General features: G+C 41.8%; 1 protein-coding gene across 3 annotated transcripts in view; it reads left to right on the top strand.

Moving 5' to 3' along the window:
- The window catches only part of HPSE2 (heparanase 2 (inactive)), a 685,113-nt gene that overhangs the window by 645,397 nt on the left and 16,080 nt on the right, over nucleotides 1-23,636 (top strand). For all 3 annotated transcript variants that reach the window (XM_068961588.1, XM_068961587.1, XM_068961586.1), the window contains 2 exons: nucleotides 12,489-12,634; nucleotides 19,822-19,968. In XM_068961588.1, coding sequence (XP_068817689.1) covers nucleotides 12,489-12,634; nucleotides 19,822-19,968 — 293 coding nt within the window. The remainder of the gene's footprint in view (nucleotides 1-12,488; nucleotides 12,635-19,821; nucleotides 19,969-23,636) is intronic.

Raw genomic sequence — 23,636 nt, 5'->3', positions numbered from 1 at the left:
CAGTCTGTTTTTCCATGTCCAGTTCTAACTGTTGCTTCCTGACCTGCATACCGGTTCCACATGAGGCAGGTCAGGTGGTCTGGTATTCCCATCTCTTTCAGAATTTTCCACAGTTTATTGTGATCCACACAGTCAAAGACTTTGGCATAGTCAATATAGCAGAAATAGACATTTTTCTGAAACTCTCTTGCTTTTTCCATGATCCATTGGATGTTGGCAGTTTGATCTCTGGTTCCTCTGCCTTTTCTAAATCCAGCTTGAACATCTGGAAGTTCATGGTTCATGTATTGCTGAAGCCTGGCTTGGAGAATTTTGAGCATCACTTTTCTAGCGTGTGAGATGAGTGCAATTGTGCGGTAGTTTGAGCATTCTTTGGCATTGCCTTTCGTTGGGATTGGAATGAAAACTGACTTTTTCCAGTCCTGTGGGCACTGCTGAGTTTTCCAAATTTGCTGGCATATTGAGTGCAGCACTTTCACAGCATCATCTTTCAGGATTTGAAATAGCTCAACTGGAATTCCATCACCTCCACTAGCTTTGTTTGTAGTGATGCTTTCTAAGGCCCACTTGACTTCACATTCCAGGATGTCTGGCTCTAGGTGAATGATAACACCATTGTGATTATCTGGGTCATGAAGATCTTTTTTGTACAATTCTTCTGTGTATTCTTGCCACCTCTTCTTAATATCTTCGGCTTCTGTTGGGTCCATACCATTTCTGTCCTTTTTCGAGCCTATCTTTGCATGAAATGTTCCCTTGGTATATCTAATTTTCTTGAAGAGATCTCTAGTCTTCCCCATTCTATAGCACGGCATTTATAGAAGATGATTATTAATAGTAATATTAGCTGGTATTTCTCAGTGTCTGTTACTCACTAGGCACTGGGCCTTTGCTTGCATTTTTTTTTAAGTTTTATTTTTACTTCATTTTACTTTACAATACTGTATTGGTTTTGCCATACATTGACATGAATCCGCCACGGGTGTACATGAGTTCCCAATCCTGAATCCCCCTCCCACCTCCCACCCCATATCATCTCTCTGGATCATCCCCGTGCACCAGCCCCAAGCATCCTGTATCCTGTATCGAACATAGACTGGCGATTCGTTTCTTACATGATAGTATACATGTTTCAATGCCATTCTCCCAAATCATCCCACCCTCTCCCTCTCCCTCAGAGTCCATAAGTCCATTCTATACATCTGTGTCTCTTTTGCTGTCTTGCATACAGGGTTATCATTACCATCTTTCTAAATTCCATTTATATGTGTCAGTGTACTGTATTGGTGTTTTTCTTTCTGGCTTACTTCACTCTGTATAATCGGCTCCAGTTTCATCCATCTCATTAGGACTGATTCAAATGTATTCTTTTTAATGGCTGAGTAATACTCCATTGTGTATATGTACCACAGCTTTCTTATCCATTCATCTGCTGATGGACATCTAGGTTGTTTCCATGTCCTGGCTGTTATAAACAGTGCTGCAATGAACATTGCATTTTTACGTTAATCTTCACAACATCTTCAGCTGCTGCTGCTACTGCTAAGTCACTTCAGTCGTGTCCGACTCTGTGCAACCCCATAGACGGCCTCCTACCAGGCTCCTCTGTCCCTGGGATTCTCTAGACAAGAACACTGGAGTGGGTTGCCATGTCCTTCTCCAATGCATGAAAGTGAAGAGTGAAAGTGAAGTCGCTCAGTCGTGTCTGACTCTTAGCAACCCCATGGACTGCAGCCTACCAGGCTCCTCTGTCCATGGGATTTTCCAGGCAAGAGTACTGGAGTGCGGTGCCATTGCCTTCTCCGAACATCTTCAGAGGTAGGCACAAGTGTTATCCTGTTTTACAGATGACAGGCCTGAGGCTTAGAGGAGAGAGTAACTTGCCCAAGGTAGTAGTCACACCCAGGAAGTACTGAAGTTGAACTAAAATCCAAGTCTGACTTCAGTTAGTTCTGTTCCATTACAGATGACAAAAAATGATGTTAAAGAGGTCTCCTGAGTGAAACAAAACCTCTGTACCAGCAGCCCTATCACTTTGTGAGGACATTATCCTTGTCAAAGCCCTACCCACTTAAGCCCAGTCTTCACTTACTGCCTCTCAACTTCTTACGCACTTGAGGTGAAAGCTATAAGTCACACTCAAGAGTCCTCCTTGATTTTCCCAGCATGACTTTGCCACCTCCCCTCTCTGTTTCAAGAAGCTGAAAGAATATTCTGGGGCACTAGCCACTGGGATGAGGGCTTCCCCTTACTCCTGCTTCCTGAGTGAAAAGCACCAGAAGAGAGAAAACATTAATCAATAGGAACTGATTCTACCTTCCAGAACTGGGCCAAACATTTTCCCAAACCTTGTCTCTTTTAAAGTTCATCATGATCAAGCAAGAAAGGTCCTCATGGTTGAGGAACTTGTGGCTTAAAGCAGCTGAGTTACTTGCAATTATCACAGATAAATGAAATTTATATAACTGGAATTTCAATCCCACTGTGCTTAACTCCAAAGCTCCTGCTTCTCTGCCTCTGCTAGGATCATACACAAGTGTCTGGAAATCCAAAGAGGTCCAGGGAACTAACTCCATTGCAAAAGTAAAGAGCATAGCTCAAGTTTTCCATGCTTGAAAACAGTTAACTGGGGTGATTAGGAAGAATATTCCTAAGTCATTCTTAAGATCTTAGACATTCATCAAACAAAATGTTAGGTTTAATGGGATACTATTTACTTCCACTGCACACTGCTGGTAAAGAATCTGCCTGCAATGTGGGAGACCTCGGTTCGATGCCTGGGTTGGGAAGATCTCCTGGAGAAGGGAAAGGCTATCTACTCCATAAATAAACAGGTATGAGTGTGTCCACATATATTTATGAGATACTCTATGAAGTGTGGGATGCACCAGTATTTTCTACTTTCCACTTTCTAGATCAGTGGTTTGCCAAATAAGGACCCCCAGGGGAGATTTGGCAGTATCTGAAGACACTTTTGGTTGTTACAACTAGAGAAAGGGTATGCTACTGGCATCTAGAAGTTGTAGGCTGGCGATGCTGCTAAATATCCTGCACCAGGACAACCTGCCACAACAGACAACCATCAGACCCAAGCTACCAAAAGTGTTGAGGCTGAAAGACCCTGCTGTATGTTTTAAGATCAAGGAAATGATATACTTTCTCCCAGGGTCCTGGCATTCTAGAGAAGGGATTAGTCCTAGCATATTGCCCTGCACCCTGGATAAAAAATAACTGTGCATGGAACGAGGAATCTGTTTAGGGGAAACTCACTATTTTTTCATTTACTCTCACACTGCTGCTATACTCATAGCAATTCTAGCACAGCATGTGGGTTTTTTTTCATACAGCCAATTATCTGACATCAGCTGGGTGCCCTACAGTTCAGTGCAGTTCTGGCACCATCTATCTGGAGTTGGTGTCACATCCCACAACTTAAGGGCTCTCTTACAAGACTGCCCCAAATTCAGATGCCAGTTGCAAGTCCCAGGTTGTCCCTAGTACTTTTGACCAACACCATCTCTAAATCAGCATTCCTTTGACTTTCTTCCTCAGATTTGATAACTTGCTAGATCAGTTCACAGAACTCAGGGAAACACTTAAGCTAATCAGCGTATTATATGATGAAGGATACAGATGAACAGCCAGTTGAAGACATACATAGGGTGAGGTCCAGAAGAGTCTTGTACATAGGAGCCTCCAACACATGGATGTGTTCACCAACCCAGAAGCTCGCCAGACCTCGTATTTTGGGGATTTTATGAGGGCTACCTCATGTAGTAGTGAAGTAGTGAAATCACTCAGTCGTGTCCGACTCTTTGCGACCCCATGGACTATAGCCCACCAGGCTCCTCCATCCATGGGATTCTCCAGGCAAGAGTACTGGAGTGGGTTGCCATTTCCTTCTCCAGGGGATCTTCCCGACCCAGGGATCGAACCCAGGTCTCCCGCATTGTAGGCAAATGCTTTACCGTCTGAGCCACCAGGGAAGTCCTCATGTAGATATTATTAATTATTAACTCCATTTATAGTTCCTCTCTGCTCTCCAGAGAATGGGAGAGTATAGCTGAAAGTTCCAAACTTCTAAATATACTTGGTCTTTCCAGTGACCAGCCCCATCCAGGAGCCCAGTAAGAGTAAACTCATTAGAACAAAAGATGTTCCTAACACCTAGGAAATTTAAGGTATTTAGGAGCTCTGTGTCAGAAGACAGTTTCAAAGAACTAGCAACTGAGGGTAGATAATAATAATGTATAACTTATTACTTCAGCGAATCCCTCAGAGAATCAAGAAGAATGCAGTGAATTTAGGAAATCTGACATCCTAGTGGAAAGCAGATTTATTATTATCACTGACTTTTCTGTTTGCTGAACCCCAGCTTAAATTGAGATTCTGGCAGCCTGCACTCTTTATCTTCCCTGCAGTGCTCAGTTGATTATCACTTTTGTCCCAGGTTAGTTCTTCGGAAATGGCAACCCACTCCAGTGTTCTTGCCTGGAGAGTCCAGGGACCAGGGAGCCTGGTCGACTGCCGTCTATGGGGTCACACAGAGTCGGACACGACTGAAGTGACTTGGCAGCAGCAGCAGCAGTTCTTCATATTTCCGGCCTATTCTGGGCTCTGCTCATGTCTTCAGAGTGCAGCAAACAGGATTACAAGGCATCTTAGGGGGATAGATCAGCAAGGATGAGGGTGTCTACCTCTTGCTTTTCCCTGTATCTAATTCAGCCAGTGAACTATGGCCTGCCTCTGTTTTACTAACTCATAGCATTTGGAAGGGGGAGTGAGGATGGGACTGATTTTTATCTCCTGGCAGCACTTGCTGTGAATTTTTAAGGGAGCTTCAGACCGAATTCTGGAGAAGGCAATGGCACCCCACTCCAGTACTCTTGCCTGGAGAATCCCATGAATAGAGGAGCCTGGAAGGCTGCAGTCCATAGTGTCGCGAAGAGTCGGACACAACTGAGCGATTTCACTTTCACTTTTCACTTTCATGCATTGGAGAAGGAAATGGCAACCCACTCCAGTGTTCTTACCTGGAGAATCCCAGGGAACAGGGAGCCTGGTGGGCTGCCATCTATGGGGTCACACAGAGTCGGACACGACTGAAGCGACTTAGCAGCAGCAGCAGCAGCATGAATTCACTAATCAGTGAGACAAGATGTTTGGCTGCATACTGACATCTTACCCATTTGATCATGCCAGTATGTTTAATTCAAGCAACACGTTTTAATCATAGATTCAGAGGACTGCAGTGGTGAAATTTATCTACATAATTTTAGTATTTTCATCCACTAATTCAACAAATATTTATTCAACACTGAGGCTAGAGCTACACTTCTGCCACCTCAGTACCTTGCTTTATATCTATGTCTAAGCCTCAGTATCCTCACCTGTAAAAGGAAAAATAACAGTGCTTCCTCAGAATTTACTGGTAAAGTCAATGAGATAATACATGTGAAGCACATATTATTCCCTCAAGAAATGTTCGTTGACATTGTTAAAACAGATATGGACCCTGGTGTCACTGAGGGTCTAGTGGAGAATACACTAGTAAATGGGCAATTAACAAGTACTATGAAAATCGCTATGAGGGGGGAAACCTCTGGTTTCCCAGGATCACGTACAAGAGAAGCCCAAACCTGGACATGGGCTTCAGAGAGGCCACTAGAGGAAATTCCACTTAGGCAGAAACCCCAAAAATGAGAAGGAATTAGCTAGGTAGGGCATGGGACAAAGAAGTACTCTAGACAAAGGGAATGGCATTTCTGAAGACCCAGAGGTGTGGGAGGATAGGACTTTCCAGGAACTGGAAGAAGGAAAGGAGAACCACTCAGAGATAACTGTTTTCATTCGAGTGTATATCCTTCAAGTTTAATTGCAGAGACACATTTTTAACCCCTCAAAATAAAATAGTCTGTCCTTTTTCTGCATGCTATAATGGACATCTTTTGACATTGTTAAATATTCTTCTAAAATAGAATTTCTAGTGACTCGTCTAATTTCTCGTCACTAGGGGTCTTATGGTCTTATGGTCATGCAGTATAGACAACCCAGGCTACAAGCCCAAACCCTGATCACATCTCCATCAGCAGCTGCCCCTTGCCACCTTTCCAGTAGTGGTGCACACTCCAAAGCTCCAGTCTGCTCCCAGGAAGCCAGACCCCAGGTTGAGGTCCAGGCTGGTTCTGGCAACAAAACTTCTTCCCTGGCCATACCCCTCCACCGCATACTGGGTTCCATCTACTGTGATACGATATGGTCTCATAGATTTCTCGTTACCATTAGCTCTAACAAAATTCATCACCTAACTCACTGGCTTAAGGACTATTTTTCTTGCTAAGATTATAAACTTCATGTTGGCAGGAACTGAATTTGTCTTATCCACCACTATATTCCTACTGCCTAGTATGAGGCCTTAAATATAGTACCCAGTCCGTAACTGAATTCTAGCACCTCCTGTAAGTCAGGCATTCTACCAGGCATGGGCTTTAGGAATGGGTAAGTAGTCTTAGACCTCATGGAACACGTGGTTCAGTGATTAATCCAGTCAATTCTGCAGCCTTCCGTCAGTTTCTTTCTCTTTTCCCATTTATTTTGGTTCAACTTACTCTATATACTGCATTTTCTAGCTTTCAGACCACAATTGACTTTTTGACAAATACTGAAGAAAAAGAAAAGATTTAAACCCTCTGTCATTCTAGTGTCATCTGTTATTTGTTTCCCCTCTCAAACTAATGAATGGACACTATTTTTCTTCAACCTCTCCTCATGTCTGATACACTTAAAGAATGTCTGTTCAGTCTCTCTTTGTCCCTTGAAAATTGCAATGCAGTCCTTGCTTTGGATTTTTTTTCTTGTTGATGTGAAAATCTAATATATTTGCTTTCCTTCTTTAGGATTCTTATTGTTTGAAAAGTTCTCTTTATATTCCATCTTTCATGCAATGTCTTTTTGTTGTTTTTGTTATTAGATATATATGTGTGTGTGTTCTTTATTTTTTTCCTACCTGCCCTATGCATAAAGATTTTTTCTTCACTTTTCATGTCATTTCCTTTAGAGATATTCAGGAATTATTCCATTTGTTTAATTGTATTTGTGATTATATAAATGACACATATGTGTAGCAAAATAAAAGAAAGAAGAGAAAGGGAGGAAGGAAGGAAATATGATTTGATTCTGCTTGTTTACATGAGGGAGAAATAAGGACAGTGAGAGAGGGAAAGTGAAGTTAGTTTTTTTTTAATTTTTATTTTTGCTTTATTTTACTTTACAATACTGTATTGGTTTTGCCATACATTGACATGAATCCACCACGGGTGTACATGAGTTCCCAAACATGAACCCTCCTCCCACCTCCCACCCCATATCATCTCTCTGGATCATCCCCGTGCACCAGCCCCAAGCATCCTGTATCCTGCATCAAACATAGACTGGCGATTTGTTTCTTACATGATAGTATACATGTTTCAATGCCATTCTCCCAAATCATCCCACCCTCTCCCTCAGAGACACATGTACCCCAATGTTCATCGCAGCACTGTTTATAATAGCCAGGACATGGAAGCAACCTAGATGTCCATCAGCAGATGAATGGATAAGAAGGCTGTGGTACACATACGCAATGGAGTATTACTCAGCCATTAAAAAGAATACATTTGAATCAGTTCTAATGAGATGGAAAGTGAAGTTTTTTTTTTTTTAAAAAAAGGTTGGATAGATAGGGAACTGAGAGTAGAATAAGGGTGAGAAAGGAGTCTGCAAACAGTGCAGAGAGCTAAGTAAAGGTGCAAATTTGATGTTCACTTTGGCTTTTAAAGACTTAACTATGAAAGAAGAAACTCTATAAGTTTTAAAAGAAAACATAAAATATCTTTATGAACTAGACATGAATAAGGATTTCTTAAACAACATACAAAAAGAAATGGATATTTTATGCCCACTGGATTGGTAAAAAGTTAAAGGTCTGAAAATAACAGCAAGGCTGTGGATCACAGGGAACTCACACAGACACTGCTGGAGGACGTGTAAGTTGGAATAATTGGAGTCACTTTGGAAAATAACTTGGCATTATCCTGTGAGCCTGAATATTTGTATACCTGCATGTATCCCAGCAATTCCTCTCTTAGGTTTGTACTGTAGAACAGTGCTTCTCTAACCTTATCAAGCATCTGAATCGCCTAGAAAGATACACAATTTGGGGGCCTCACCCCTGGACATTCTGATTCAGTACACCCATGATAAAGTCCATGAATTTCATTTCTAAGAAGCACCCAGGTGATGAGGCTGCTGCTGGTTTACAATCACAGATGGAGTAAGTAAAGCTTCTCCAGATTTTTTCACCTGGGTCTTTGGAAACAGAAACAAGAATGTTCAAATAGGAAAGGCAGAACACAACTCAAATATCTATCAGAAGAATGGATAAATAAACTGTAGTATTTTTACACAGTGGAGTATCATACAATACTGAAAAGGAATATTGAAAAGGAATGCTAAGTGGGCTTCCCAGGTGACGCTAGTGGTGAAGAACCTGCCTACCAATGCAGGAGACATAAGAAACACAAGATTGATCCCTGCGTGGGCAAGATCCCCTGGAGGAGGGCATGGCAACTCACTCCAGTGTTCTTGCCTGGAGAATCCCATGGACAAAGGAGCCTGTTGGGATATTGTCCATAGGGTCATAAAGAGTTGGACACAACTGAAGCTACTTAGCATGCACTAACTCTTAGTATGTGTACTACCTGAATGAATCAGGGCCTAATGTTATGTCACAAAAGTAAGTCACAGAAAATCACATACCATGTGATACCATTTTTATAAAACTAACAAATTAAATAATATATTGCTTAGGTGCAAATACAGAGATAAAACTAAATTATGAAGCAAGACAGCAAAAAACAAAAATGAGAAAAGGAAGACTCACATAACTAGATGCAAGAGTGTGGGTCTTCTGGTAGCTTTTAAGAAGGGTGATGGGTTCTCATGTGCTTCAGAATTAAGTTACATATATGCTCTTATATATGGAAAGCAGATACATAAGAATTTGAAGCGATATTTAAAGAAAATTCTCACAGATTGAAGAAAGGTCTTGTCTTTCTGATTAAAAGTAGTCCCCAAATACAGGCAAATTAATGCAGAAACTCACATTGACACATTCCTGGTAAAAGTTCCAATGTCAAAAATAAAACATGACTCTTATAAGCATCCTGACAGGACACAAGAGAGAGAAAACAAGGAGGCTAACCACACATAGAATAAAATTTGTGCTCACTTCAAACTTCCCTGCAACAACAACCACTACTAACAAAAAACTTTCAGAATTTACTTAAGGAATGTTTGAAAGAAAAGGAAAAATTATAATGCAGTAAACTTGAATCTGCAGATTAAAATGCTAATTGTTATGAAAATGATATGAAACATATTTTTTAAATGGAGAGTTCAGTGGAAGAAAAAATAGAAAAATCCATGTAATATGGATTTATTATATAGTATATATAATAGTTCTCATCAATATGTGTATCATGGTATACATATCATAAAATATATTATATCTGCATGTATTTACATATATATTTATGTGTGTGTGCTCAGTCACACAGTCGTCTGACTCTTTGCAACCCTATGGACTATAGCCAGTCAGGCTCCTCTGCCCATGGGATTTTCCAGGCAAGAATACTGAAGTCAGTTGCCATTTCCTCCCCCAAGGGAATCTTCCCAACCCAGGGATCAAACCACATCTCCTGCATTGGCAGGTGGATTCTTCACCCCTGAGACCTGGGAAGTCCTTATACATGTTTATATATGTATTCTATACAGCATGAGATTTTATACATGTGTTATATAACATGCATATTATTATATATGTATCACTTATATTATATGTATTATATATTAGTATGTGTATCACATATCAGTATATATATGTATATACTATACATATACTATGATATGCAATATTATAACAGTGTAATAATCATTACACTATATAGTATATTATATAATACTGTATAGCATAATGTATCTATAATATACATTAAAAGATAGTATATATGGCATATTATAATAATAACAAATATGGTAATGTATATTATACAATATACAAACATACTTCATGCATATAAAATTTAGTTTGTGATAAAGGTGCGTTTAGGGATAGATTATTTACTATATGATGCTACAACAACTAGTAAATTATTTAGTTAATAATAGTCGTGCCCAACTCTTTGCCGACCCCATGGACTGTAGCCCACCAGGCTCCTCCGTCCATGGGAGTCTCCAGGCAAGAATACTGGAGTGGGTTGCCATTTCCTCCTCCAGGGGATCTTCCCAACCCAGGGATTGAACCCAGGCAGACGCTTTAACCTCTGAGCCACCAGGGAAGCTCAATAGAGTTATTACCATGCACCAAAGTATTTTTTCAGTGAGTTAAAAGGTTAAATTTTTAAATGGTAATATAAAAAGAACTGGAAAAAGTGTCAGTGAGGATCAGATCGGTCTGATCCTTGTGTGAGGAAGGACTTTCTAAGAATAAAAGAAAAGGAAAAAAATCAAAAGAAAAAGATTGATATGTTTTTCTATAATTTTTTTTAAATTCTCCATGTCATAAACATCATAAAAAGTGATAAAAAGCAAACTACAAACTTGTACAGAATATTTGTTATATAAATATTCCAAAGGATTCTTCCACTAATATTAAAAGTTATGTTACAAATCAATGAGAAAAACATAGACATCCCATTGGAAATATTGTGACTATGATAATAACTTCACAAAGGTTACTTCAAACCAAATTATAGTCAAGTAAGAGCAAATTGAACCAATGAGTTTTTCTTTTCATCTGCATGATTGACAATGATGACATATTAGCCATTTTAAATATAAGGAAACCATATCTAACTGCCATCCTAAGGGCACTTAAAATTAAATAAGGTAAATATTTGGGCAGGGGTTAGTGCTCAGGGAAAATCTGGAGCTATTCTGGTGCCAAAGGAGCTTTGAGACTTTGTTCGGATTTATGCAGTTCACCAGAACTTTCTAAGCACCTGATGTTATAAATGACTACAAAAGTTGGAGGGGTGGGGAGATTATTAAGAGGCTTCTGCCTGAAAAGCTGAAGGCTCAGAAAACAAAGCTGATGTCTGTAAGATCTTGAATAGCATGCCTGCACTCAATAGGATGTCCACTGAATTCCAGAATTGGCAGGGAGGGAGGAAGCTCCTAAACAAACTAGCAGGCCCTGTTTATATGATGAGTTATAAACACTTAAGTCATTACCCCATAGTAGGATTTAAAAGCAAATACAAAACAAATACAAAATATGTTGAGTGTCAAATATAAAAATAAATCATGATAATAGCAACAGTAGAAATTAAGGTGGCAGTAAATAGGCTTTTGTAAATTCAAATACATGTGTGGATTACAGATTCAGTATTTATTAATCAGTTACAAATGGACCTTGGAGTGGTTAAAAGACCTAAACTTTTTAGTTTAGATTTATTGAGGATGACCAAGAATTAGCACCATGTTTTGCATTCTTCTGTTTGCATTTTTGACTCTGGGAATTAGGACTCTGGAATTAGGACTCTGGGCTTCCCTGATAGCTCAGTTGGTAAAGAACCCACCTGCAATGCAGGAGACCCTGGTTCAGTTCCTGGGTCAGGAAGATCTGCTGGAGAAGGGATAGGCTACCCACTCCAGTATTCTGGCCTGGAAAGTCTATGGAATCACAAAGAGTCGGACATGACTGAGCGACTTTCATTTTGCTTCACTTCAGGACTCTGGTCTCCTGTCTGAAGGGGCTTCATCTTCCTCCCACCACAGAAACGTCTTTAGTGACAATATTTGGAAGATGACATTTTGGATTCTCATATTAGTGACAATCCTAAAAGACTGGAAACCTTACATTCTATAATTAAACAGAAGTCATAACCCAGTATGAAAGTAACGTTTGTGTGTTAGTTGCTCAGTAGTCTTGTCTGATTCTTTGTGATCCCATGGACTGTAGCCCATCAGGCTCCTCTGTCCACGGGATTCTCTAGGCAGGAATACTGGAGGGGTTGCCATTCCCTTCTCTAGGGGATCTTCCCAATCCAAGGATCAAACCCAGGTCTCCTGCATGGCAGGCAGATTCTTTACCGTCTGTGCCAAAAGTAAAAGTCATAGGAAAAGAAAGTTGAAAATTCGAGGCCCTAGCTGGTTGTTCTTTTATGTGTGAAAAACTGGTTCATTTGCTTTGTGTGTCACTCTGGGTTTGCCCTATGGACATTTCCTCATTTGGTCGGTTCCAAAGGCCTCTTTAGATAGTGTCCATTTCATATGAACTGAAGATGAGTGCTTCATTGTGGTGACCTTGCTTACAGGGTTAGAGTCTTCCTGTCCTGATTCCCTATACTCCTGGTATGAAGTGCTTTCTGGCCTTTGTGTTTGTATGTTTACCCAGAACACCTGAGTATATGTCGCTCTCTGACTCTCTGTTTCTCTGTTCCCTTCAGGACTATTGGCTCTCTCTCCTTTACAAGCGCCTGATCGGCCCCAAAGTCCTGGCCGTGCATGTGGCTGGGCTCCAGCGGAAGCCCCGGCCAGGCCGAGTGATCCGGGACAAACTAAGGATTTATGCTCACTGCACGAACCACCACAAGTAAGTATTCAGAGAGATGGCACAGAGACCACCCCTGAGAATTTCTAGGCCCATCTGAGAACTTCGTACTATATTGGACCCCTTCAGGACACTGAAAACTGCTTCTGGATTCACTAGACCCAAGCTTTGCAAGTTTCAAATGATTTCTGATAAACAGTTTTTTCTCCAAGTAAAACCCCTTTCTCACACTTAGAGGAATTATTCATAAAATGTTCATAAAGATACATGCCATTTTTATTTACTTCATCCAACAAATTTTTATTGAGCATTTTCTCTCAGCCAGTTGATGTAATGCCCAGGAGGCTTATTTGTGTGCCTACGCCTGAACCAAAACTAGAGATATAAAATCTGTTCCTAAGATATACCAGCAGAGCTTGAGGAAATAAGCCTGCTTTTCTAAGATGCATGTTGGAGAGCTGTACCACTGGAAACCTAACTATGTATCAGTGCATCCCAAGCTGGGAGTGCCCAAAGCTAGACATGTCAGCTTTACAGCCATTTCAGTATTTTGAAAACCATTTCACTATTTTAAAGGTTAGACAGTTAAATAAAATCTGGGCTTCCTTTTTTTTTTTAAGGGGGCCAAACCTTGAACAATCAGCACAGTAACGGGGATGGTTATCCTCTTTTTCATCTGAAGCTGAGGTTATTGGGGTTGTCTTTTAAGAAGTAGGAAACATAATTAGTACATAAAGTTTAGCAGATAAAGTATTTTAAAACATGAGGATCATAAGGTAAAAACTTAAAACAGAGCCTAAAGCAAAACCCACCTGACCAAATATGGCTTTCTTACATTGCTTCCAATTTAAGGAGCAGAGTAGGCAGCCCTGGAAATAAGAACCCTTTCTCTTAAGGCAGAGAAACCTTGTGTGGAGTGGGAGTGAAGACGAAGGAAGCAAGTTCCTCCAGCCAGACCTTCATTCCAGCGAGCCTATCAGGGCCGATCACCGGCAGTGGGGAGCACAAAGAGTCCCCGTGGTCAGGTTACAGCAGATGCCCCTTCCCCTCCCTGATGACAGAGGAGCCATGCCAATTAATTTATCATGATAAGATTTTTCAAAGAATCACTCTGAGCACAAGGGGGCCAGGGGCCAGTTGTCTTGGCTATAGATACAAGTGCCTATTGTGGATGAGAGGAGGCTGGATTGGGCAGAGGCCAGAGGCTTTCAACGTCCCTTTTGCTCAACAGGAAGCTCAATCCAATAGCTGACAGAGAGTGACTGCTTTATGGCCTTGGTTGGAGTTATCTGATCAACATACAAGGAAACATTGTGTTCCTTGTCTCTACCCTGGCCTTGAGTTAACCACCCAAAAAGTGGACTCCCAGCTTCAAGAGAGGAAAAGTTCTCTTGGCACCTTTTGTCTCTTTTGGGAAGCACATCAGTCGGTGCCCTTTATACTATGGCTCTGCAGACCCAGGAGAAAATGTCAGTAGCCAGGCCCTGGGCTTAGCAGAATTTGGAGGGTCCTCAGAGAGGTCTCCTCACTTGGTTTCATCCCAGTGTTCATCCTGATGCTCTTTTGACATTCTTGTGGGAAGTTGTCACTGATACTCTGAATGTACCATGCACTCAGGGCCAGGGCCTCATGCATTTTTGTAGTATTGGTGTCCCACAGAGTGACTGGCCTGAAGAAGGTATCAGTGAATGTTTTATGAGTGGATGCAGAAACAGGGCATCAGGGCATCACTGGTGCTTTATACTTCTAGCTCTCTTCCCCTTTGCTGTCACCACATTGGCCAAAAGAAAGGGATACGGTGGAGTGCTTAAGAATTTTGCATTCACCAGCATAAAATCATTCATTGTATTCAATATTCTCTCTCCATCACCAGATCTCCTGTACTTTCTATGGGAAGTCTTTCCAGAACCTCTCCAGGGAAACTACTTCGGCCAGTTCCATCCCTCCTCCCTATTAAAAAAAAAAAAAAAAGAGGCAACTTTATTAATCTATGTCACCGATGACCTTGGATTACTAGGGTGAAGGCCTTTTTGTTCTTATTAGAGAAGAAAGCCCCCGGTAGACACACTGAGCTAGCTGAGGATGAGCTGGCTGAGTCTGCCGATCTCCTCCATGTCAGTGGGTGTCAGGTGCCTTAGACAGATGCGCACAAGGATAGAAGTGTCTCTGCCCTTTCTCTGTAGGAGGCCGCATTCCCTGTCTGAGCCTCCTCACCCTCCACAGCATTATCGGGAAGCACTCCTGATCCACTTGGTTTATTTGTAGCCAAAGAGACCAAGGTCACAAAAACGTCCCAGAGTGGGCATGTTAGCTTCATGCGGTTCAGTCTTGACCAGTACTCCAAAAATACATGTCCTTGGTCAAAACAGGGAACTGATGAGAAAGTATTGATAGAATAACCCAAAAAAAGTTCTTTTAAAATAGCTCCTGCACTCAAGTATATGTTGAACATTTGCTATGTGCCAAGCCTCTTGCCAATTATTTGCATTAGTATAATCGTATTAAATTCCAAAGGTTCTGCAGTATCACATGTATATACAAACAGCAACATTAATAATATAAAGAATTTTACATTTGGAAAGAACCCTTAGAGGTCTTTGGCCTGTTGTCCTGTATAACACAGAAAGTCCCTTTATAGTCTCCCTGACAGTCGTGAACCTCCACTTGAATACCTCACTGCTTCTCATGCCATCTCTTACATTGTGGGTCATTTCTGACCTAGTAAAGCATTGTGTTTTATGACTGATTTACGATAACTGAGTCAGATACTCAGCAACACTAGCAGGTGCTTTTCTGCTTTCTGTTCTAGAGCCAACAAATTAGGACCTGGAAGCACAGCAGTTCTCACCCTAAGGCTTCTTACTCAGAGAACAAACAGGTTTTGACTAGGAAACAGTGTTTTTATAAACCATTCTGCTAACACAATGTATGTATCTGGGGAGGAGCTGAGATCCTTAGCCAAGTTTAGAACCAATTGGAGCCTGGTGGATACTGAAGAAAAATTGGGTCTTTTGGGGTTCAAGTTTGTTTATTGTTGGCAAAGCACGACTTCCTGTTTTTCAGAAGAAGTGTTTTTTAAAGACTCATAAAAAGGTTCCTGAGGCTTCTTGGACATCAAATTGCTCTTACAAAACAATATTTTGATGAGTTAAGTGTAAATGAATCAAAAACATGTGGATTAAATTTCCCTTAAAATACACAGGGGCTTTGAAATTGGGAAAAAGATGTTTGGCAAAACATGGCCTGACTTACCGAACCCAAAAACTTTGAATTAGATTTGGAGAAAATGGACCAACCCAGTTTTCAAATACGTAGACTTTCACTGGAAATGGACATGGATTTCAAAGCATCATCCTCCCTTCCCTTTCCTAGTCTCCCAGCTTCACTGAAAATATTTCTAGAATAGGGACTGTTTTTCATCTATAAGTCAAGAGGCACCTCCCAATATGACACCCCTCACCTCTTATATCCATGATATTCCAATTCCAGCCCCCATCCTGACTCACTTCCTCCTCCTCCCATGGCAACACAGAGATGTCAGGCCGCAAAAGAACAGCCGGAAAGATGAACTCCAGATACAGGCCTTTTCTGCTAGTGAAAAAATCTCACTGTGAATGAGACAATGGAGCAAGATAGATGTTCTACCAGAAAGAAACGGGCACGAAGAGAACCAAAAGCCACCCGGACTTGACATCAGAAGGTCACCAGTTGCCTCCAGGCCACACCTTCAATAAGACCCCATTTTCTTAGCGAGCAGATACTCCTCCAAAATTGTTTTTCTGTCAGCAGAGAATGGACATTTTTCAGGAATCTGGATTCTCAACATAGTACTTTCAGGTTGGTGCTGCATTCCCCAGCCAAGAATGTGTCTTCACAGCCAAAAGGCCTCTGCTTAATGTCCTTGCCCACCAGCCAAGCAGCGAAAAGGACTGACAGGGGAGTCTTCAGTGTCAGGCCCTCCCTGAGGAGGCTCCATGAGCCCTATGGGAGCCTCCGCAAGTTGGTGTCTGAGCTGGCTTTCCGTGCTGGTCTGTCTCCCCCAGGGAACTATGGAAATGGAAATCAGACCACTGCCAAGCAGCTTGAAAAGACAGCTTCCCTGAAGCAATGCTGTGATTTCAGGTCTCCCTCCCATCCACCACTTCCCCACATCCTGCCCTTCTCCTCTGCGGTCTCCAACGGCTCATTCTGCCCTAACTCTGCAGAGGAGAAACTCATAAACGCAAGCACACAGCTCTCTCCTCCTGGGCTGCTGGCCTTTGAGAAGGTTGTCTGGTGATAGTTAGCAGAAGAGTTTACCACAGTCTGTGAAAATTGGTACCCTTGCATGCCTATTTTTGCTCACACTTTGAAGCCTAGAGTACCTGTAGTTAATGGTGTCTTCTTCAGTTTTGCACACAAGTTAAAGCCCACCAATGGAAATAGTTGGTGTTTTTTTTAATGATGGTGGTAACAGCTTCCCTGATAGCTCAGTTGGTAGAGAATCCACCTGCAATGCAGGAGACCCTGGTTCAATTCCTGGGTCGAGAAGATACACTGGTGAAGGGATAGGCTACCCGCTTCAGTATTCTTGGGCTTCCCTCGTGGCTCAGCTGGTAAAGAATGCGCCCGCAATGTAGGAGACCTGGGTTCTATCCTTGGGTTGGGAAGATCCGGTGGAGAAGGGAGAGGCTACCCACTGCAGTATTCTGGCCTGGAGAATTCCATGGACTATGTAGTTGCAAAGAGTTGGATACAATGTGACTTTCACTTTCAGTAATGATAAATGCTGACATCAGCTAGCAGCATCTTTCTTCAGGTCTCTAATGACACAAGTCCACTCAAAATAAATTGGCATTCTCTTCTGATTGAGCTAATTTGGCTCCAAAAGTTGGTTCACATGCTTCAGGGGATTGAGAAGAAGGACCAGAGGAGAAAGGACTAAATAGAAGGGTCGTTTAATAATTTATCACTTAATAATTTTTCAGAATATCAGTGCAGGCATACAAAAAGCCTTGAATGCAATAATGTACCCTCCTACAGATGCAAGAAAAATCATCAGACACACAGCCCAAAGGATATACATTGGGAATTAATCACATAATCTTAATGGATTACTCTAGGCAAGTGGTTCCCAAACCAAACTCATCTGCCAAATATACTGAGATTTTTAAAAAATATCGATTCTCAGACACAATCACAAATGGATTAAATAATGGAATGAGCCCTGGAAACTGTATTTTTTTAAATCTAAGTTATTGTGTTAACCTGCTGTTAGTCACTCAACTCTTAATTAGCAGCTTTAGAGGCATAGATGAGTGACTCAGAGGCTGAGGTGCGCTCTTTCTGCAGAGACTGATATTTTGGGCTCAGTTGACTTCGAGTTTCTTGGAACTCCTCCTTTGAAGGCAGGACCAGGCCATTTTTTCTACTTTCTCTCATTAACCCATCCAGAGGGGGCCCTAAGGGACCCCTTAGAAACAAAGTCCTTTTTCCTACAAGAGAGAAGGAAATCATTGCAGTCTTGCTGATAATGCTAGTGGCTGTTGCATACAAGCACGTAGTTCTCTCAGGCTTCTGAATGTCCTGTACTGGTTTAAAAGGATTCCGAAACAGTGAATAGTTTTATAATCATGGAGTAGATAAAACTGCAAAAGTAGAAATCAAAAAGGTTAATAAATTTTTGACTACCTAAACATTTTTAATTTTTATACATCAGAGTACAGTGTAAACAAACTGAATTAGTCAAAGAAAACTGGGGGAAATTTTGCAATATACCTGAAAACAAAGGATCACTATCTTTAATAAATAAATAGTTTTTAAAAATCAATAGAAAAACAGGCAAAGGGCATGAACAATCAGTTTACAAAGAAAGAAATGAAATGGCAAAGAGGCAAATAAGAAAAATACTGTGCCTCAGTGTGAATTTTTTAAAAATACAAATTAATACAACATTGAAATCCCATTATCACCTCTTGGGTTTGAGAGGTGATATTTTAAACCTTAAACTGTAACCTTTTAAAAGGTTATTATTAATATCTGATGTTCTTAGGGATATGTGGAAATGGGTGCTCTCACACATAGGTGATCAGAGCAAATTGATGCAAGCTTTCTAGATAAAAAATGTATTAGTCAGGATAGGCGAGGTTATACTGTGATAACGAAGGAACTGCAAATCTCCATGGCTTTCACTAAGAAAACGTATTTCTCTTTCACACTACTCCTCTGTCACGGCTCAGACGTAGCTCTGCTCCATATCATCCTCATTCCAGATCAAGAGAGCAGCCTTAATCAAGAACATTGTCAGACTTCTGGCAGAGGGAAAAGAGACATGGCAAAATACGGACTAAAGCCTCTGCCCAGAGGTTTTAACGCGTCCATCCACATTGCATTGACCAACACCAGTCATGTGATCACTCTAGGCTCAACAGAGCAGGGACAAAAAGATCTTCCCACAGGGAGGAGCCCCACTGAGAAGGAAGCAGCAGATTTGATGAGGAATCATGCACTGCCTCCCCTTTGACCAAGTGTTTGCAACTTCCGGTATTTTATCTATCTGAAATAATCATGATGTCCAAAAAGTTTATGTAAATAAAGTCCTTCATCACATAATTTATAATAGCAAAAAAATTAAAAACAACTATGTCCCCAAAGGAGGAGGCTAGTTAAATAAATTTCTACAAATGAAGAACTTAGCACTTTTATAAGTAGAAGAATAAATACTACAATAACATGGCAGCATGTTGAAGATGTTCATGAACTAAAAAAAAATGCTGACAATGTGATCCCAATTGTGTAAAAACTGAGAAATATATATGTATGTGTCAAAGAACTCAGTAAATATTTGTCAAATTATTAAACTAAAAATACTGGAAGGTTGTCAACCAAAATGTTATCATATCTTAAAACACTTGGATTGTGGGGGACTTTTCTTTTTCTTCTCTGTGTTTCTCTATATTTTGCCTTTTTTTCCCAGTCAGCCTTCCATATTCAGAAAAAGATAGTTTATTTTCTAAAATCATTGTAATATATTTAAGCAAAAACAAAAGGCATATGGTGGGAACTGGGTATCTTCCTTGCAGGAAACCACTGTAAGAAGGCCTTTCTGTCTTTCAAAGTCCAGGATGGCCAAGAATCAAGAAGTAAATGCCCTTTCCTGGGGTAGTCCTGTTCTGTGCAGCTCATAAATGATTTAGAAGCATCTAACAGACCACTATTTCCATCTCTCCCTCTCTCTCTCTGGATATCAGCCACAACTATGTTCGAGGGTCCATTACGCTTTTTATCATCAACTTGCACCGATCAAGAAAGAAAATCAAACTGGCCGGGACTCTCAGGGACAAGCTCGTGCACCAGTATCTGCTGCAGCCCTATGGAGAGGAGGGCCTGAAGTCCAAGTAAGTCCCGGCCCAGAAACAGCTTAGGAGGGAGTGCCATAGGAGCTGGATGTGGAGGGAGTTGGATGGCTGCTTTGCTGAGGGCACCAAGGTTGCTGCTAATTCACCCAGGGACTGCTTACTCCCTTTAGCACCCTGGACAAGCCCTTCCCAGCCCCTCTAGGCTTGGGGTCCCCAACAATAAACTCAAATGATGGACTAAATATATCTCAACAAGGGCATTCTTGGTATCTGGACTATGCATTATGCCAGATGATCACATTTCAAGCTATTTAGAATCCCACTACATGTTAATAGTGCCCCCAGTCATGTAACAACCAGAAACAGTGGTAGTTAAGAACCACGTCCCTTCCAGGGGTAGCATTCTATACTACTGTAACTATTTGTCAACATCTACAAATCTTGTGAGACAGAGCACCTCTAAAGGACAGAGCACCGGACAAAAATCAGAAGTTCAGAGATCAGGAGTCACTTCTAATAAATTAAAAATTTGTATTTAACGAAAAGATTTAATTTGGGATTAATTTGGATTAATTTTTAATTTAATTTAAAAAATAAATGTGAATAAAAACTTGGAGAAAGAAATAAAACACTGTAAGAAAAAATAAAAGTCAGTTCTGCCCCAACTTTATAACTTTGGGCACTTCTCCTCTCTGGAACTGTTTCCTTATCTTTTCTGGGAGCTCTGCAGTCTCTTCAAACTCTGTAATTATATGATTCTGTGACATCTCTATTGCCCTCAGTCTCATCTAGAGACTCTGGCAGCGCTGACCTCTACCAACAGAAAGCAGCCTAAGGCCACCTCATCCTGGAGGGAGGCCTCCCAGGAAGGACATGAGTGCTGTACAGACTGGGAGCGCTCCCGTTCCACTTTTAATGTTTACCAAGTTTAACAAAGCTGTAAACTTGGAGCAGGTGGCTTGAACTCCCACAGCTGCCCACAACTATTCACGCTGTAATTGTTCGCCATTTCACTGCAACCTTGGTGGCTTGCATTTGGTTTCCAACTGTATGCTATGGGAACAAAACACAACCTGGGAAGTCACTTACTGATCTCTTTAGCCCACCCTGCATTTGTTATTTGCAGTCTGGGTTCACAGATTGGCTCTTTTTCCTGGCTGCATGTCCATTACTCTCAAGCCTACCTATCCCAGCAGAACTCTCGAGTATTTCATCCCCTCTCTCCTTTTCCCAGTAGTTCAAGATTGGTGTGCTGAGTTTCTGGTCTTCATTCTAGGCAGAAGACGCTGTTCTGATTCACTAAATAAGCTGGGCAAATCCTTTAGTCCTAATCCCTAGGCCTCAGTTTTCTCATCTGAAAAATTCAAGAGTTATATATATGGCAAAGTCCCTTCCAGCTTTAAAATTCTCATCCAGGTCTAATCTTCTGAGGCCTGTGTGCTTAACTCTTGCACTGCCATTCAGTTGTGACCTGCAAAGTCACATCCGGCAGAGAGGTGACTCCACAACAGTGATTATGATAGTTCTGGGTCCTTTAGAACCCAAGATGACTGGGAGCTGAGCCTGCCCTGTGTCCAGAAGACCACGTGTACCGCGTGGAAGAAACTAACCAAAGGCCTTAGTCTAACAGGCTAAGGTGTCAGTCCCTGCTCTGCCGCTTGCTGGCTGTATGTCCTGAGGCAAGTTCCTTGATCTCTGTGAGCCTCAGTTTCTTGAGCTGTAAAACTTTTCCATGGAGAGGAGCAAATGAAGTCTTCTGTATAAATTTCGTGACACATAGTAAATGCTCAGTAAATACACATTGCCTTCCTTTTCCTCACCTCAGACCTCTAGCCAGTTGGGGATGAAGAGAAGAATAACTGCTCTAAGGATGTTCTTCAAAAGTGGCATCTTCTTAGACTTTTAAGATAATATGTGGATAAGACATTTGTTAAGATTATGATAAAAAGAAATGATAAGACTTGCATCAACGCAAAACCATGCAGAAATGATGGCAGGTGGCATCATTTTATGAGCTTGTTTCTCCATCGCCCAAGGGCACAAACCTCTAACCCTGTTTGCCCAACTCTACATCTGCCTCCAGGATTACAGCTCTGATGTTTGAACTGCCCACATCCTGGCTTCTGTCCTGCCTCTGTCTGTAAAGTGACTGAAGTGCCTCTCAGTGGCTACGGATATGCTGCATTCCCAGTTATGCTGTCTTGTAGCTCACCTTGTCAGCATATTGTTGAGGAGCTATGTAATGGCTTTATTAGATTGTCAGAGAGGGACAGGAAAAAGAGAATTTCATTCCACAGGGGTCCTGAAGAGGAATTTGGTAACACCAACTGAAATTAAATAGCAATGTCATGCAATTGTAAGAAGAGGGAGTTGGAACCAGAAAGTCTGGCTATAAATCCAGCTGCTACCATTTACCTATGTGACCTCAGCTTGCTCACCTGTCAGACGAGGTTATTGTGAGAATCAAGTTAGAGCGTATGGGTGAAATGAAGCCTTCTACAAATAAAAATTTCACACATCCATGCATACAGATACATATATAACCACAGACACTCACATATGATTATACCTATATTGTATTAAAGAGAGTTTGGAATTGAAAGTCTACAGAACTGGATTCCAGCCCTGATCCTGCCACTGCTTCACTGTGGAACTTTGGGCCCTTCACCCCTCCAAGCAGGTTCCTCTTCCTGTGAGCTGCTGCTCATTTAATGCCTCTCTCATTCTAGAGAGGACACGCTGCGCCATCTCTGACTGGAGGCTGCCAGACAGGGACGGCTGTGTGCACGCTCAGTGCCCACATCCCACTGTCCCGCTCAGTCACTGCTAGTGGGAGCAGGAGCCCTCGGTGGTCTGGGATGCGGGTCTCACAGGAAAGGTGCCGATTCAGTGCAGCAGGATGTGCAGGAAAGGATGAAAGGAAATGCTAGGAAGTGATTTCAGCCTTGGTGTCTCCTTCTCTGTTTTATAAGCCTCTGGGGCCAGATTCTGTGTTCTTGGCCTGCTAATTCCTGCTGTCACCTGAAGCCATGTTAGTCCAGAGCAGGGATGGAAAGCTCTGGGAACCTGTAGCTGCCCCTGTCGGTAGCAACCAGGAAGAGGATATAAAGCAAATCAGTGTGCCAGTCAGGCTACCAGTGGGGCCTTTTGGCCTGGGGCTTTAGGAGCAGGGAGATACTGGCAAACTTTTTCAGTTAGTAGAGAACATGGGGTAATTCTCCTTCTCTTGGAATTGCCATCAAGGCTGGAAATAGTTCAGATCTTTGAAAGGGTAGTGGCATGTGAACTTGGGGAACTGGGTCATCAGGTATTCTATAGGTAACACCCTTGAGGCCACTCAAAAGCCGTAGTCCAGGCATCCAGGTCCTCAGCGAAGGTTCCTGTTTCTCATCTCGGTGAGCAAACTAGTCAAGAGACCCAACACTCAAATCTCAACTCTTTAGGTAAGAGATTATTCTCACTCTGCTGCTGCTGCTGCTGCTAAGTCGCTTCAGTCGTGGCCGACTCTGTGCGACCCCATAGATGCCAGCCCACCAGGCTCCCCCATCCCCGGGATTCTCCAGGCAAGAACACTGGAGTGGGTTGCCATTTCCTTCTCCAATGCATGAAAGTGAAAGTGAAGATGCTCAGTCGTGTCGTGACCCCATGGACTGCAGCCTACCAGGCTCCTCTGCCCATGGGATTTTCCAGACAAGAGTACTGGAGTG

The sequence above is a fragment of the Capricornis sumatraensis genome, chromosome 23 (genome assembly GCF_032405125.1).
Source record: "Capricornis sumatraensis isolate serow.1 chromosome 23, serow.2, whole genome shotgun sequence".
NCBI lineage: Eukaryota > Metazoa > Chordata > Mammalia > Artiodactyla > Bovidae > Capricornis > Capricornis sumatraensis.
Note: the sequence above shows the minus strand (reverse complement) of the source record. Positions and strands in the feature narration are given on the sequence as shown.